At 43.5% G+C, this 17,516-nt stretch overlaps 1 protein-coding gene across 1 annotated transcript in view; it reads left to right on the top strand.

Annotated features, from left to right (window-relative positions):
• Nucleotides 1-3,614: 3,614 nt before the first annotated feature.
• BMERB1 (bMERB domain containing 1) overlaps nt 3,615-17,516 on the top strand; it is a 38,784-nt gene continuing 24,882 nt past the window's right edge. Inside the window, exon 1 of the mRNA XM_009898989.2 lies at nt 3,615-3,852. Within this exon, the coding sequence (XP_009897291.1) occupies nt 3,747-3,852 (106 nt within the window). The 5' untranslated portion in view covers nt 3,615-3,746. The remainder of the gene's footprint in view (nt 3,853-17,516) is intronic.

Below are 17,516 nucleotides of genomic sequence, written 5' to 3'. Positions count from 1 at the left end.
TTTTCTATCCTGACAGAGATCTAGGGTAGCTGTGGAAAAGGACTGGCATCCCAGTTACTTTACTGCAATGATTGTGAATTATTTATGAAGTTACTTTCGCCTAAAAATATTTTAAAATGAATGGTTAATACATGGAAAGGGTGTAATTCTAAATAAAGAAATAAGCATACAAAGGGCACTAACTAAATATGAACTACAACTCATAAAAAGGGGAACAATACAATAGTAACATGCATTGGCTTATGAATCCAGGGCCTCGTTCTGTGCAGGTTGTGCTACAGCAGATTCTCTTTCAAGTGCAGAACGGCAGAGCCCGGGTTTCTGAGAACTCATTCATGCTCTCATGAAATAGAAGGTGGAAGATTACAGCAAGGAATTATTTTTGGTATCAGGAACTTCCTGTAAATTTTGGCTAACATAATTCCCCTCATTTTAATTAGATCACATTTAATTATGAGTCTTTGAAAAGCAAATGAGATCAACTCTGGTCTATTACAGACCTTGTAGGGAGTGTTAATACAAATATATAAGAAACAGAATGAACAGGTGTGATTTTCTGTGATAACTTGAAGTATGATCCCATGCAATCAGACAAGCTCTTACTGTGCTCTGACACAGGCTAGGGACACTAACACATCAGCACTGCTTTCCATCACTGTGTAAAGCTGTCTGTACAGCCTGGTCATAATGATTCAGGAAAAAGCGAAATGTCAACTACAGCTTTAGCACTACAGCTCCCAGAACAGCACACTGCCACCATATCGCACGATGTGGCCGCAGCCACAGAGCTGCAGAGATCCTCACACGCTGGACAGAGCCATACTGGCTCTAGCACAGTAGTGTGAATGTGTGGAGGGAGGTTGGCACCCCCACCGGGCTCCTAACGCATTGCTGAAACAGCTCATGGGATACAGGGGCAGAGACTGCACAGGATACCAGGAGTAACTGTGGAATTTCTAAGAATCCAGGATTACAGAGAACCCTAAGACTTAAAGAACAAAGATTTGAGAGGAGGCACTTTAACAGGAAATAAGATTAACCAGGGCGTCAAATATTAAGGAATTCTGGTAACTGCTCCAATACAAAAATGCTCTGAAGCAAGACTTGCTGTTCAAACAAACATTATGGGACAGCTTCCTAGAAATCCCACAGCCTGTGCTATGCAAGCAGTTTGCATGAACACAGTGCCCCTTCTGTCCTGTCTAGATATGGACCTGGGTGTTGATGCATTTTCAAAAATTTGTGCTTTTTCAAAATAAAGAGGTGAAAAGTTCCTAGTCAGAGTGAATCACCTTAGACATTCTTTGCTTTACATAAGGAAACTCTCTGGCTCCAAGTTTTGAGCTAGTAGGTGCTTTTCTCTTACACTAACAAATGCAGAGCTTTAAATACTCAACCATTTCCAGGCTCCATCCTCCATCTCCTAAACAATTTGCTTGGATTATAAGCACCTAAAAAACTTAAAAGGATGGATTGAAGCTAAGTAAATCTCAAATGTACCAAAATTTGGCCCTTCTCCCTAATCATCCAGTTTCCCTTAGTCCAATTCTTATCCAGACCCCAGATGGGCTCTTATGTTACTCCCACACTTGTATTCCTCACTTTTACAAGTGAGTCAGTCCAGCCCACCCCAGCAGACAGATGCACTGTCACCCAAACTCAGCTGTGCAGTGTGCTGCCACCAGCTTCTCTGCTTGACTCACAGCTCTGTTTGGGCTCTGTGTCTAGAGGCCAAAGCCAGGAACAGTGGAGCATTGCAGTCAGTGAGATCTCTTCCAGCATGTCTGCTGCTCAAACCATGCCATATCCTTGGGCAGCACAGCTGACACAGAAAAAATTAAAGTGCCCAGAAGACGTCCTAAACCACTGTCCAGCTCATTTTGTTAGCTAAGTCCATTTCTCAGAAACAGCAGAGAAATGGTAGCAGAGGTTTTCAGTGTTACCAGTTTAAAACTAATGTGAAAGTTTTTTCTCTTCCAACACGTGAAGCACTCCTGAAACAAAATGTGCAATGTCCATCAGTCTGATTGTAAAGTACATCACTGAATATCAGGGTAGTACTTCTGAAGTGGCAAGACAAAGTTTGTAGGCCAAGGTAGGTGACCAACTAACAAGCTTTCATGCACTCAGTATGTGTTCAGCATTACCAGTACCCCCATGACTCTTCATAAATGAAGCAGGGAGTGCTAAACTCCTGGTTTGCTGTGGGGCACTGGGTAACCTGTGTAACTCCTGCTTCCTTGTCTTTACTTCAGAAAGGATATTCACAGTGAAGTGCAGTGGGGCACTCTAATGCATGCTGCTTGGGATTTGTATCCTTACAATGAAGGGAAACATTAATAACAACAATAATTAGCATGCTTGTGCTTTCTGCACAATCATTTCCTTCTCTTCTAAACTCAGCAGGCTGCATTAAGCAGCAAAGCTGCATGCTTATGAAAAATATGTATGGTTATGAGAAATACAATCTCACATCACTCTGTTACTTGTTTGGGTGCCATCCTCTGGCTCTTGGCAGCATGATGCTGGAATGAGTGTGTGGCAGTTTAGGCTCAGTGCCTCCTGTTACCCCACATGAGTTATGCCTCCGGTGTCCTGAGTGTCCAACCCAGTAAGGTGGACACAGGAAACAGCGTATTTCTACCCATAAATTCCGCGCCCTATAAATTTGCCTGCAAAGTTACTCTCTTCCCTCTTTCTTCCCTCTCTGCTCCTGTGGGAGATGCTCCCTATCAGGTAACAGCGGGGGAGTATCTCAAGGCCTCTTAGGCCTGTCTTGGCCTAATGGCAGAAGAAGAAGGGGTGGGGAAGACAGTCTCGGGTCTGGCCAGCCTGAGACTAGCCTAGCAGTGGGCGGAGGGGGGTGGGGGGAAGAAAGAGCCCTAGGGAGGTTGAGTAAACCCTGGGGTGGAGAGAAGGGAAGTGTTGGGGGGCCTTTGGGTGTGGTGTAAGGGACTCTGTACGCTTTGGGATATCCTTGCCACTATGCTTTGTAGCTTCTGTAAAACACCAATTACTTTTCCATTTAAACTTCCCACCACTATCCAGTCCATTTGTGTGTCATTGTTTTGCCCCTCTTGCGGCAATAGAGGATCTGTCTGGCTCTAAACCAGGACAGAGTCTTACTCTGTTCATTGCAGGACTTTCAGGAAAGCCAAAGGCTGCGTACAGAGCAACCTGAGATGCGTTAGCCTGACGAAGCCATGAGTGGTTGTGGACTTTACCATTATTCCCCAGCCTCTCAGGCGAGACGATGTGCTTAGTGCTGCGCTGTGCCATAGGAAGGACAGTCCTCCAGTGTCCTGGCAGGGAGCGTATTTACTGACTCCCCATAACCCGAGTCGCTTCGGCGACGCGACGTGAGCGCAGGTGCGGGGATGGGCAGAGCCAAAGGCAGCTAGCCGGGGGCTGTGCACTGCACGGCAGCACCCCTGTGGAGCCCAGCCTGTCCATCTAAGCGGGATGGATGGAACCGACCCGCCCCGCGGGGCCCGGCGGCCGCGGCGTATGCGCGGCGCGCACCGAGCACGGCCCCCCACAGCTGTTGGGGTGCGCGTTATGTCCCGGCCTCCCCCCGCCCCAGCTCCGCACTGAGCATGTGCGCAGTACCCCTGCCCCCAACACCCGCCCGCGGGCCGCCGTTCCGCGCAGAGGAAGGCTGAGCTTCGTGGTCGCTTCGCGGCAGTCGGGCCGAAGCTCCGCCAGCATGGAGTGAGCTGCGGAGTCCTGCACCGCGCGGACCTGTCATGGAGCTGAGGAGATCCATCTCGGCCAGCGCGGAGGCCGAGAGACCGATGAGGCGCTATGGGGCAGTGGAGGAGACGGAGTGGAAGGCGGGGGCGCTGGGGAGAAGTGAGTGCGGGGCCCGGGTGCGGGTCGGGGTCCGACTGGCCGTTCCGCAGCCCGGAGCGGCGGCGAGGTCCTCCCGGCCCCGTGTCCGGGTGCTCCCGCTAGCAGGGCGAAGCCCCTTTGGGCTTTCGGGGAGGAAGGTTTGTGTGACCATTTTGCCCTCTGAGGCCGTTGCTTCTTGAAGGGGCTGTATCGGAGACAGCTTTTCTCTGTCGAGGGAGAGGGAAGCAGAGGGCTGGATACCGGTGCGGCTCCGGGCACTCCAGTGTTACCTTACGGGTTGCAAAGCGATGTGCAGGTATCCGAGGAGGGATGGCTGGGACGATAGCAATCCCTCGCTGTTTATTAGGTGGGATTTAATATAAGGCGTTTCACGAACATTGGTAGTCTTAACGTGCTTCACGTTTGGAAGATGACAGCCGCGTTATTCCCTCTGTTATCTCTGGGAGAGTACAGGAATGCCGCGCGTAATTCGTTCTTCAGGGGCTGCACTGCATTTATGAGCTCAACAAATGCTATGTGGTGGAAGAGCTTTCTGAAATCGCGTCCTTTCCACAATGCTGATGCAAAGAGCAGTTAAGATAACGTAGTTCCCAGCTCATATTGTCCATGGGCCCTTGTCTTCTCTGAGATACTGGTTATTATTATCTCCTTTATGACCTTATATGCCTGTCAACCCCTTCTGATTTTCATGGTAATCACTGACGCAAGAAATCTTGAAACGGCTGTCACAAAAACCTTGCTAAGTTTCTTCAAATGTTTGATTAGGCCACAGGAAAAAAATGCTTTGTGTGTATCTGTGTGGCATCTTCTTGGCAAATACTGGGTTTGCTGGTACTCTTGATTCACCATCCATCTTCTGATGTGCATCGTAGAGTCTCACCAGCATGCTTTTTCACAACTCGTAGCAGATTTTAGCAAGCACTTCTCTACGGTTAGACTTTTCAGATACTGCAGTGTTCTGGAATCATTCTTCATCTTTAGCTTTCCATACATGTTGTTGTCTACTACATGCTGATGACAGGCGTGTAATTCTCCCACTGTGTCAGTTGCAGTGTTGGTTTTGTTGCAGTGCCTGGCATAGGTTCAGGACGGAGTAACTCCACACTTTCTAAAGTGGAATTGAAGGCTGAAATCACTGTTGCTTGCATTGGTTGACTCAGACACTTGCAGGCTCTTTGGCATGATACAGACATGTGCTTTTCTCTTTTTCATATATTTTATAGAAAAAAGTGCATTAGACCTGGAAAGTAGGACACTTAAAACTACACACGTCATCCCTGCTGATGGTAGCCTGTGGGATTATGGACTCAGTCAGTGTAGTTCTTTTGACTATGTTTGGTAATTGATCCCTTAGCTGCATAGCATATTTTCATCAGAGTAACCACTTGTGTGTGTATGAAGGATGCCTTGTAAAACAAGATTAAACCCCTACATTCAGCATTGAGTATGCCCTTCAAAGCACTGTGTATCATGTGTGAAGTTTGTGGAGTTTACTTGTAGCTACTGAGCTCAAGAAAGGTTTGAGCTCAGCACTCTGTAATCCTAAATCCCAAAGTGTCTTTCATCTGTAGCTGGATGTGCTCCATTTTCATAGAAGTTTTGCTTGATAAAATAGTCCCAGAGACTCAATAAATAGTGCTAATTTATTTCCATGAAACGTGTTCTGCCATCTAACTATGTAAAAGGCGTTGTGTAAATTCAGAGATGAAAAATGTGTGCTTGGAGGGCAAACTATGAGGAATCAGCAGGAGCATCCTTGGATAATTCTGTTAGTTGCCCTACAGGATCAGAAATGAAACATGAATTATCAACATTTTGTCAGTTCATGAAGGACAAAATATGTGAGAAAATAGTTTTAAAGAATTTGTCATTAAATGAGGGTGAATGACTTGAGACAAGCTGCTCATTGCAAAAGCCTAATGATTGCAAACACTAGCAAAATGCAAGAGGTAATCGCTTACTGTAGGACTACCAGCAGTGTTTAAGGATCTTTGTATTATCCTGAGCCTTTATTGATTAGGAATTTTAGAGGTTTTGCAGACATATTTGAGGTTTTGTATGCTGATGAAATTGGAGAAAATGACTCTGGAGCCAGAAAGGGAATCAACAGGCAGTTCTGTCAATGTTCAGTATGTGAGGCCCTAAGTAAGCTGTAGGGTAATCATAATGAAGGCAATGAGCAAGACAGTGACCTGACCTCCCTGGGAAATGACAGAGAAGCTTGACTAACACTTTCTTCATTAAAAACACAAAACCAGCCCCAACGTGATTGATGTCAATGGAAGTTTCCATACCAATTTCAATAAAAGCAAAACAGGGCTCTGTGCGTACGTCTCCTGAAGCCCTGTTCACCCCAGTTCCCATTAGACTCCCATGGGAGTGCGTCAGTTCTATGAGGATTCCTCTGGGGATCTGTGTAAGGCTGCTCCATGAGTTTGGTCTCTGCCCTCACTGGGCACATTCTGCAGTCCTGCAGAGCCTTGGCAAGCAGTGACAAGAATTGGCTCTTTGGAGAGCTGTTTGCACTGGCAAGGATCATGCGTTTCAGTCTTCTGGTCTGTGAGCTGTGAACTGATATGTCAGAGCCCTGATGGCGAGCAGTTCTTCCTCAGGCTCTCCTGTTTCACAGGAGAAGAGGGAGTCAAAGAAACTCAGTTACTCTCCTTAATCCAATCTGTAGTTTCCCTCCTCTCATCTCCTGTCATGGATTCCTATACAACCTTCTCTGGGCACTGTGCCTGAGAGGGGGACTGTAGCTACTGCAGTTTGGCCGACTCTAAGACCTAGACATTTTGGTTCAGGCTGACAGTTGTAGCACAGAGTGTGTGGGATGTGACAGTGGAAGGCACAGCCATGGAATTTTGAAAGCAAATAAAATCGAGGTCCATTTGTCTTTGCTTTGGTAAGGTGTGAAGCATCCTGCCATTGCCATTTCTTTATCTCTTGCAAAGGTGACAGCTGTTCCTTTGTCTCAGTGGTATAAATGAAGATTCTGCCCACCCACTTTCATGTCCTCACCTTTGAGGCCTCCAGGGAGGCAGTCAGCTCAGCCTCCCATATGTGTTTCTTAATACTGTTTTTCAGTTCTCCGTGAGGAATTGATGAAGCATGAATTGCTTTCCTTGGAGTATGGCTTAAATCCAGTCTTGCTCCAGGTGGGAATGTGCATTAATTTTAATGGTTGCTCCATGCTAGGGAAGGTGCCTACCACTGTAACTAACTGCACCAGTTCCTGTTTACAGCCATTTCAGAATGCTGGATCTCATGTAGGGCTGTGGTATGTACCTTCCCTAGTGGGAAGGCTGAGTTGGGCACAGAAACCCCTTCCTGAGTTGTCTTGACTCCTGGCAGTCTTCCTGAGCCAGACTAAAATAGCTTCTTGCAGATAAAGGTTTAACTCAACGCCACTGAATAAAACTAACAATGAAGGGCTTGGGGTCAGACCTTCAAAGGCAATTTTCCCTCATTTTTTGTGTCTCATTTTGGATCCATTCTCACATATTTTGCGTCTCATTTTGGATCCATTCTCACACAGGGACAGATGTTAGGTCATATACACTGCAAACATTGCCACCAGGCTGCATTTAGCTGCATATTCTCCCCATTCTCTGAAGGACAAACTGCTGTTTAAAGCTCTGCACCTCCCCATGCCCCATATGAAGGTATTAAAGAACAGATATCAAGAGCTTGGTACTTTTGGTCTAAGCTGCTTATGAATACAGCACAGCAGTTTAGGGGCCTGTGTCTTCCCTGAAAAAAGCAGATGAGGAGGAATGTCGAACTGGCATATACATTGCTTTGTCCCTCTTCTTGGCTGCTGGAGAGGCTTAGCAGGTGTGAGTTGGAATGGAGGGATATACAGCAATTTACTGCACACCTTCTGCTGAGTCGGGAGGAAGCAGAGAGCACAGCTGGATGCAGAGCCTTTTGGTGGGTGCTGTTCTCAAGCTTAGGGAAAACCAACCTCTGCACCAAAGGTGCCTGCCACAAAATCCAGGCCAGGCTGAGGCAGCCTGGGCAGTAGTATCCATTTGTAAGCCACAAGCAAATGAGCTAGATCACAGCATTTTTTGCAAGCAACACTTCTTGAGTGCTGAAACAATGTCATGCAAGATCAGCTAATTTATCTTGTCTGCAGAGATGTATTTATCTGTGTGTGAGAATCGCTAACACAAAATACATGGTGGTACATCTCCTAGAAAGGGGTAGAAAAATGCCACTCATTTCAGTTACATTAAGACACATGAGGTTGCTCAGTCTCAGACTGACAGGTAATGTGGTTTGGGGGATATTGCTTTCACACCTCGCCTAAAGCCACTGGCCAGATGTGTGAAAAATCCTGTTGTTAGAGTGTCTGGCAACAAGTAATGTGGTATTGATACCCAGACTAGAGTTTGTTTTAAACTGGAAATAACAGTGGAAAGTTTGGAAAATGTTCTTGCACAGTTCAGTTACAGTATTTTGTTATGTCTGTCATAATTCTCTGCAGACCTAATTATATGGATAGCTTTTCTTTAAATCCCACTCAAAATCACTTAATCCTCCTTTGCACACAACAGAAATGGTTGGATGAGATACCACAGGCTATTCTGCAAATGGACTGTGCTGTTCCTGTAGAGTTTGTGGCTCAGATGAGACACTAGGGATGCTAGAAACTGAAGTCTGACATGGTCACACCAGTCATGCTGATGCCTTTCCAGTGTGTTGTAATTGCTCTGAAAAAAATATCTCTGTTTTCAAGTCCTTTTCTGGCTCTATCAGTATGTCTGACACACCAGTAAAGGCGCTCTGTGTTGCTAGATTTTTATCTCTGATGTGTGATAGGAACTGTAGTGAGATAATACTGAGCTGGCTACTGAGCAGTCACTTGCATTTCAGCTTCCATCTGAGGGCACAGGCACCGAAAGTACAAGATAAGTTAAACCTGCCAAATTTAGAACCTGGGCATTTTAAAACTGCCTCAACTCAGAAATTAAATATCTATGAAAACAGAGGATTCAGTTTCAGGTGCATGGAGAATCATATGAATCTATGAATAATGTCTTCAGGGTTTCCTAATTCAATGGGCCTTGAGTTCTGAAAGGGGTTTCTAAAAAGGCATTCATTTCAAACTCCCTTTGCTGTTTTCATGGTTCTGTTTTCCTCATTTTTAATGCATTTGCCCTCTAACACGCTGAAGAGATGTGTGCAACTCTGTTATCACTGGCTATCATGGGGACTGGCTGTGGCATGCAAATTGTCTGGCAGTCTTGAAATCAACTTCAAAGTCGTGTAATTGGAGTGTCAAAAGCCCTTAAGGGTTTTCAAGCCCCAGCCTGTAAGTGCAGTTAGGATGATTTGTGTTAGTGGACATACTCCTGCATACCCTGAATTTATGCACACCATATGCACTTCCTGCAAATTCCAATCGCATTTAAAAAAATCTGTATTTTTGACTTTACATTATGGCACAGACATATCAGGCCTGGAGCTTTTATGTAATTGTTTATAGGAAAATATTCAAAGGAAGTTATCTCATCTTTGCTAAGAAAGGTTCAATTCAGTTTCAGGTTCTGACTCCTTAGGCATTTATTGCTGTGAGTGCTAACATTCTGGTGCCTGACCTGTAAATATGGTTTGTATTAGCTTTTAAACTGCTGCCAGAGGGGGTACTACTGCAGAAAAGTCCTCCCTCTCCCCGTAAAAAGGGCTGGTTAGGGGACTACCCAGGGTATTACAGGGTCAAAGACATGACATAAACTAGTAGAACTCCCAGTAGAAGAAACAGCCTACGTTGTAAATCATAATGATAGTGCTGTAAACCAGGACCAAATCATATACAAATGTACAGCTAGAAATTATTTTAATTACAGATAATTAGGTAGCAAATTGTCCTATTGTAATGACTCAGTTGCTTGCATAAGCAAACACCCTTAGATCCAGCTGGAAGAATATGAAAGCAGAAATGATGCACTATCCTGAAGAGATAGTGTGATCTGATGAGAGAAATCCGAATCACTTCATACCTGGAAACAGGGTCTGGAATTCGTGTGGGCAGTGTCTGACTGCAAAGGACACTGCATCTCAAAAAGCTGGATCTTGCCATAAAATGTAAAGCCCTAGATAATGGTCAAATGAATCTTTTCCACTTCCTGAGTCCATCCTCCTGCAACTGCAAACAATCATACAATACCTGAGCTTATTTGCAGGTACTGTCTGGAGTTTTTCCTCACAAAGTGAGGCCAGACTAAAGATCCACGTGTTCTTAGTTTAAAACAGCTTTGGTTCCTTTCTTCCAATATTCTAATTGAAAGACTGATTCAGAATGTTATTGTTCTGGATAGTTACTGGTTTCCAGTATAAGCTTATTCTTTCCCTTTTCTTAATTTTGCATCAGCCATTATCATGCAATATATACACTATTCTTTCCCCTAGGCTCGATCCCTTCCTCTTAGCTAACCAAAATTTCCATCTTCACAAGCAGATTTTGACGGCACCAAAAGTGAGGAGAATGCTGAAATACGAAAGCTGAAGAACAATGCAGGAGAAAGGGAATTTATCACCCAAATACAAGATACCAGCATGGATTTTAAGAGTCTGAATAGCACATGAAGTCCTGTGCATCTCATTAGATTTCTGTAAGAACGTCATGCTGGTGCAGATTCACAGGATCTGTGTTGTCAGAGAAGGATGAACAACTGCTGAGAGATGAGCTGTTTTTTTCAGGGTACCTTTACAACCAAAATGAACTCTATGCACAGAGCAGTTTATTAACACTAGAGAGATCTTTTTCCCTGGGGAAGTGTAAGATTAAAGGGTTGCATAATTACCCACTTAGGAAATAGGAACTGTCAGAAACTGACAAAAGACAAAGCCAAGAATAATTACTGCTTATAAATTTCTCAGGATAACAAACAAGACAATTTAATTGATGCTTTTTTTTGAGAGGCAAGATCTTTATAGATCTTACCATTAGGGACTTGTGCTGATGTATGTCTTTAAATAGGGAACATGGGCAGAAAATGGTCCCAAAATTAGGAAATTTGAACCATCATTTAACCATAAAACTACTAGTTAGCAAGGTATTGAAGACCATCCTTAATTAACAGCTGCTTTTACTGCCTGAATGTTTATTCCTGCTTGGGAATGTACAGTTGAACTGGAAAACTCAAAGCAGAATCTCGTTCAGTTTCTAAGCAGCCTTTCTTCAGTGGCATACTGCTTGATCTACAGAAGTACAGAATAAAAGATACAAAGCAACTAAGAATCTCATTTGGGCACTGGGCAGATACAGACACTTTTTGATATCAGATGTGAAAGGAATCATTGTGTGCAGTACTTGGAGTATGATACCATAGAAACCAAAAGGATTTTGAGAGTTAGAGGAAGGAGTTAATATTCAACACTGTGAATCTGGCGTTTACATTTCAAGAGAAATCTCAGCGAGACCACAGGGTACAAAGGCTTGAAATGGAAAAGAATAGACTGCTGCCAACAGGCTTTTTGCAAAGGTAAATAATGAAAAATAGAAGGTCCATGTTAGAAGAGAAGAACAAGAATGTACAGGGTAAGCAACCAAAAGAATCTTTTTGTAACGTGAGACTCTTAGATATGGAATAGACAGAGCTGTGGTTCTGAAAGTGCAGTGGGCAATTGCACCCAGAGCTTTTTATATACTCTGCTTACCTAATTTTAAAATGAGGTCATGGTAGGATGAGAATGAGACACTTCTGAAGTGGAAATTCAGGTTCTAACATGGCTAGACTGTAAATCTAATTGTGATAATTTAGAAGAGTAATTTTTAAAAAAGTATTCATGACCTAGATCCTGATACTATAATCAGACCACAGCTGACTGTTTGAACACAGCCATCTCCAGCCACATCTGCTGATTTAATATACCTTGGAAGGAAATGATATGGTAGAGAGAATCAGAGAATTGTTTTGGTTGGAAAAGACCTCTGAGATCATTGAGTTGAATTGTGACCCATGCCCACTACACCATGTCCCCAAGTGCCATAACTATGTTTTTTCAACACCTCCAGGGATAGGGACTCCACCACTTCCTAAGCAACCAATTCATAGATTCATAGAATGGTTTGGGCTGGAAGGGACCCCAAAGATCACATAGTGTCAACCCTTCAGCTATGTGCAGGGACCCCAGGGAACACATAGCTCCAGACCTCATCCAACCTGGCCTTGAACACCTTCAGGAAAGGGGCATCCACAACCTCCACAGGCAACCTGTTCTGGTGTCTCATTACCCTCACTGTAAAGACTTTCTAATCTCTGGTCTAAATCTGCCCTCCTCCAGCTTCAATCCACTCCCTCTCATTGTATCACGACCAGCCCTTGTAAAAAGGTTCCTTCCTGGATCCCTTGTAGGCCCTCTTCAGGTACTGGAAGGCTGTACAATCTGTGCAAAAGGGACAGGAGAAAGCATTTTATTCTCTCCAGTTGCAAAATAAAAACATTTCCCCTGCTGCTGATGCTGCAGTAGTGCTTTTCCCAGTGCTTCGAACCATTATTAGGAAAGCAAGATTTGCTCTCCTCTCACAAATGGCAAGTTTAAATGTGTGATAGTTCCTTGCGATTATCTTGGAGAGATGATGTGCTTCTTTACAGGTTGCACCAGAGTGCCTCTCTGTAGACATGAAATTCTGATCTCTTGATGGAGAAGCTGCCATTTGAACCACAGATATGAAGGGCTTGCTTTAGTCTACCAGTTCATCTCAGGACATCAGTGATCTTTACACTGCACAGTACAGAGCTGAGCTGGCCAGTCCTTTGTATTCCAGGTTTACTGGAAGCACCACAACTCCCCATAAATCAGAAAAATCACCCCCTCCTCTTTTTCTCCTCCCTCAAATAACCATTCGGAATCAGGGATATTTGGTGACTGTGACATTCCCTGAGTCCTGGCATTTAGTGAGCCTTCAGTATGCATCTCTGGTTCCTTCCTGCCAAAGGAGTTCCCTAGAGCAGCCAGATTTTGCAGCTGCCCATTGCAGTGCTAAGCTGTAAGCGGAATCAACCACCCCAGGGGTTTACTCTGAGACATGGTGTGTGCAAAAAAAACAGCTTTGGGATTTCTAGGTACTCTGCTGTCTGGCCAAAGTACTGGAAGCTTTGATGCCTAGTTTAAGCCAGTATTTCAGGGCTCCAACATCACCCCTGTGCACCTGGGAGCTGCACCATTCAAAGTTCTGCTTCCATTAGTTTATTTTATTTTTTTGAGAACTTGACATCCCCAGAACTGCAAGACTGCTCTGGATCCTTGTGCATTGACAGGAAACCATGCTTTTTGCACAGAGACATTTCCTTTGACTTCATATTCCTGTGGGGGATTAAGCGCCAAAGTCTCAGCCTGAGATCTGCTTCTGAGCAAAAGGAGAGGGATAGGAGACTCAGCTGAGGCTGCACCATGTCCATGGCCTGAGCCCAGACAGTCAAACCAGCAGCAGTGCTGAGATGTCCTCAGCACCACAACATTCTGGTCACTTCCACACTGCTACTAGCCCTTGACATTGTCCTTTCTCCCAGTCTATCCAGTTTTAATGGCACAATGTTGCCTGCCTGTTAGGGAAGCCAGGAACAAAACATATTGCAGCTGTTTGTATTGTGTTTAGCTATTAGCTATATTTATATGGTAATTCCAGCCTAAACCATTGAACCAATAGCATGGCACACACATGCCAAATGTAATCATTGTTAGGATTCACAGTAACAGCGTGCTGCAGCAGGCTAGATTAGGAATAAGCAATTAGATGTAGGGTTTTTTTCTGCAGAGTTTAGTTATTGGCCACTGCAGCCTGCCCTAGATAGGTTAAAGCAAAGAGAAAAAGAACCTTGGGGCTTCTGAAGACTTCTGAGGCAACAGCAGGAGTAAAAGGCCTGGTTGTAAGACTGGTCCTTCATGCCTCCAGATGACAAGCCAACGACAACATACAGGAATCATCTGGTTCTTTTCACATGAACATTTGTTCATCTAGAATATTATATAACTGTAACTATTTTTTCCAATATTATGCAACTATTTTAGTTTCTACAAAGTGTGCTGGTTTTAAGTTGTATCACCTGGTTCTTCATCCATCTCTAACCTGTGATTCCTGCGTACTTCTTCAGCTCATCAAGTGATAGTAGTCTTGAAAGTCTTGATTTTGCTATCTGAAACATCATTAAGAGTGTACTGTGCTCTATTAGCATTTATTATACTTCCATGGTAAAAGATTAATTTGAGAATTTAACTGAGTTCCTGAGAAAGCCCCAAAAGTGCTGACCCAAATTTGGAACAAAACTTAGCCACTAACTGTATTTTAACAAGGATTACTTTATTATTTGACAATTTAAGGGAGTGGGAGTAGGCCTCAAATGGCTTGGTTTAAATCCAGTCCAGGGCAACAGTGACTTAAAGCAGTCTTCAGCTAAAGTACTGTAATTGAGTATGCTGAGCTGCCAGGTTTGTTGCTGAGTGGTGTCCACATTAGAGAAGCCATATGGCTTGACCTGCAGTCCTTTAAAGAGCTCCCAGCAGTCACGGGCTGAACAGGGTCTCAGGGAAGATGGTTCATTTATGTCAGAGCTGAAAAAAGGTGGCATTAAAAGGTGAAAAAAGTGCTGGAGATCTGTTGCTTAATGAATGAGATGACTCTTCGAGCCTGAATTACTGATAGTTTCTAATAGCAACAGATTCACAGGCAAGGGTAAACAACGCCTTGAAGACACACCCGTGACCCATCAGGGCCGACACTGCCCCTGCCACAGACTAGCTGTGTATCTCTAAGGGTCTCAGAAGGGCTTTTCCTGCCTCTAGACTGCAGATTGCTTGCAAACTGCTCTAGGTGCTGGTGGAGTAGGTTTGGCACCCTTTGTGTTACCGACAGCCTCACCTCTGGCTTTTACAAAGATGATGATGATTTCCCCAAGTTAGAATTAAACCAGCTAGTGGCTGTAGAGCACAATGAGCATGCTCGCATGAAGTGACAGCAGCAGGACTTTTGCTGATAATTACTTTTTCCTTACAGCATTCCATACCAGTTTGTCTGGAATTATTGACACCAGCTGTAGTGCATTTTCCTGGTTCTCAGTGTTTAGGCTTATTTTAAAGTTTTCTTTGCACTTACTGATTTGTTTTGCTTTTGTTTTGTTGCTTTTCATCATAGGTGGCTAATGTTCCATTTCTGGCTGGCATAATGAGGATGAAATGCAGTCACTAAGTTAATAGTTTAACTATACCAGTCTGCATTTAAATTGAAGCAGAAATACACACAAGTAGCTACAGGTTCACCTCCTCGGTCCCTCTTATATGCAATAGCTTGAGAATTTTATTTCTCTATAGTATTATTTTCATATCAATATATTTTTTGTGCATACAGTAATATTTTACATGTTTCTTTGTCACTGAAACTTCTCCTGGATATTACAGAGCAGACAAAACAGTTCCATCCTGTCACTGTGACTAATCTCAGTGTTGTCTCCACTTCTGCTTTATGAATGTTGGCTTATCACCAGAAAGAGCTTAATAACAATGTGTGGTAAAAACCAGTTGACTAATGCATGCTTGCTTTAAATAAAATGAAACATTTCTTCTTTCTTTTTATTAGAGATTTTAGTGTGAATCTGTTCTATGTGAAAGCACTAGAGGTATCATTCATCACTGGGACAGAGCTGGAGCTTTATTCAAAGGCTTAATAATGTTAATGTATTCTTTCCCAAGTGGTTTACACTCCAGGAGCTCAAACCATTTTATGAAAATTAATTAATTATTCTTCAACATAGTTGCTGCCAGGTAGGTCAAACACTTATCCACAATATTATAAGAGACATTCAGGTTGGTGATTGGTGAGGATCACAATGGGGAAGATTTGAGGCTTCACCTGTGAGGAAGGGGTGGTTCAGAAAAGTTGAAGATTCGGTGCAAAATGGTGTGGTTCCTTAATAGTGCACAGGTGAACATCAGGAAGTATGAGTCAGCTTCAAGAGGTGACACTGGGGCATTTGCAGCTCGAGTTGCAGAGTGGAAATCAGTTAATTTTAAATTTTTTTTTTCCCCTTGGAAGATCATGGTTGCCTCTCTCAAACTGGCTCTTAATCCCTTCCAGCACCACAGTGTCTCCATACTCTGTTTTCTATATTCTCACCCTCAATTTTCTTCCCAATTGCCCATTCTGTTTTGGTTTTGGGTTTTTTTCCCCTCTCAAAGTTCCTGTAATCCAACCCTTGAAAATCCTTCCATTTTGAGATCTCCATGAGATGAATCACCTTGCAGTGTGCTCACAGCACAGGTACTTCTATGAAGGCAAACTAAACCACTGCATTGTGCTAGTGACATCTCTTAGTTTGCAGAGGAGTTGCGCACCAGTATCGTACTGTTTCTATATCTATTTCTCTCCACTTTCAATCTTGTGGTGCCTTGCTTACATTTTTGGTTCTTTTGAAAACATTGTATAATTTTGGATAGCTTTCAGAAATATTTTTGGTAGTTCAAGCACACATTGAGTGGGATGTGGAGGAGAGTCTGTGACTGTTCTGCAGGAGGCCAGACTGGATTACTGCTTGTTACATTAATTCATGTGTTAGCTTTAAGCATATACTCAGGGCTTAAGGCTTGCTCGTGATTCCCCTCCTGAACTACTGACATGAGTGTGAGAGCTGATCTGATCGAGGGGTAGCACTGGGGCATTTATGCTAGAACTGCACATCAGCTAGAATTGGGAATAAGATAGTTACTTTATTTTTTCTGAGCTCTTGGGAACTAATTTTAAAACATGTGTGTAGGTGTAATATATTTCTCGCTTATCTTTCTAATTACCAGCAGTGTTGGCTTTAATTCGTGGTAGCATCAGAATAACTTCCTGTTTTTGGAAAATAAATCTACACCAAAGCCAGTTCTTCTGCAAGAATTTAAAATAACTCCACAACCCCCAAAAGCAACAAGAGGCAAAACTATACTTGGAGAATCTTTGTTACAGTTTTGTTTCACTGGTGTTTCATAAACATGGAGTGAATAGTGAATTCCAGTTCTGCCCATCTGTTGGTGGTAGCACAGCCTCTTAGCTACTCTGCTGATGAGTCAAAGACTTTGCTGTGGTTCCTCATTCCATATATCCAGATAAGGGTGTGAAGGGGAGGAAAAGAGAGGGGCTGGATACAGTCCCTAAGGCATTCTCAGTGGTGTTCAACCTTCTTCTAGGATCTAGGATTTCCAAAGTTTTTAGGTTGTATGTCAACAGCTAACTTAGTGGCTGGGATTTGGAAGAACTGCTGTGCTTTACCCTGTGAAGCTAGCCATTGATAATAGAGCTGGAACAACGCTTCTTAGGACATCTAGGCTATGCCTCAACTAAATATACCCTGGCAAACTGATTTCTAACAGGAAAGGCCATCTACAGGCAGCAGTTGTGTGTTCAGACACACAAGAAGATAGCCTGAACTTACCAACCAGTTCTGTCATCTGGGTTTTAAAAACAGCTACTGAGAAATGGTTGTTCTTTCATGGAAGACATTTCAAAATTTGTGTAACTTTTTTTTCCTTAAGATTCTCTTATCTTGAAAAAAACAGTGAGGTTTTTTTAATGTTTATTTGGCCATTTTCTTATATTGCAGATTACAAAGTGGAGCCAAAACCTGCAGACAGGTTGGTTAGTTAGCAGCAGGACAACTTAATAAAGAATATTAAAATTGTAT

Source organism: Dryobates pubescens, chromosome 4 (genome assembly GCF_014839835.1).
Source record: "Dryobates pubescens isolate bDryPub1 chromosome 4, bDryPub1.pri, whole genome shotgun sequence".
In the NCBI taxonomy this organism is placed as follows: Eukaryota; Metazoa; Chordata; class Aves; order Piciformes; family Picidae; genus Dryobates; species Dryobates pubescens.
Note: the sequence above shows the minus strand (reverse complement) of the source record. Positions and strands in the feature narration are given on the sequence as shown.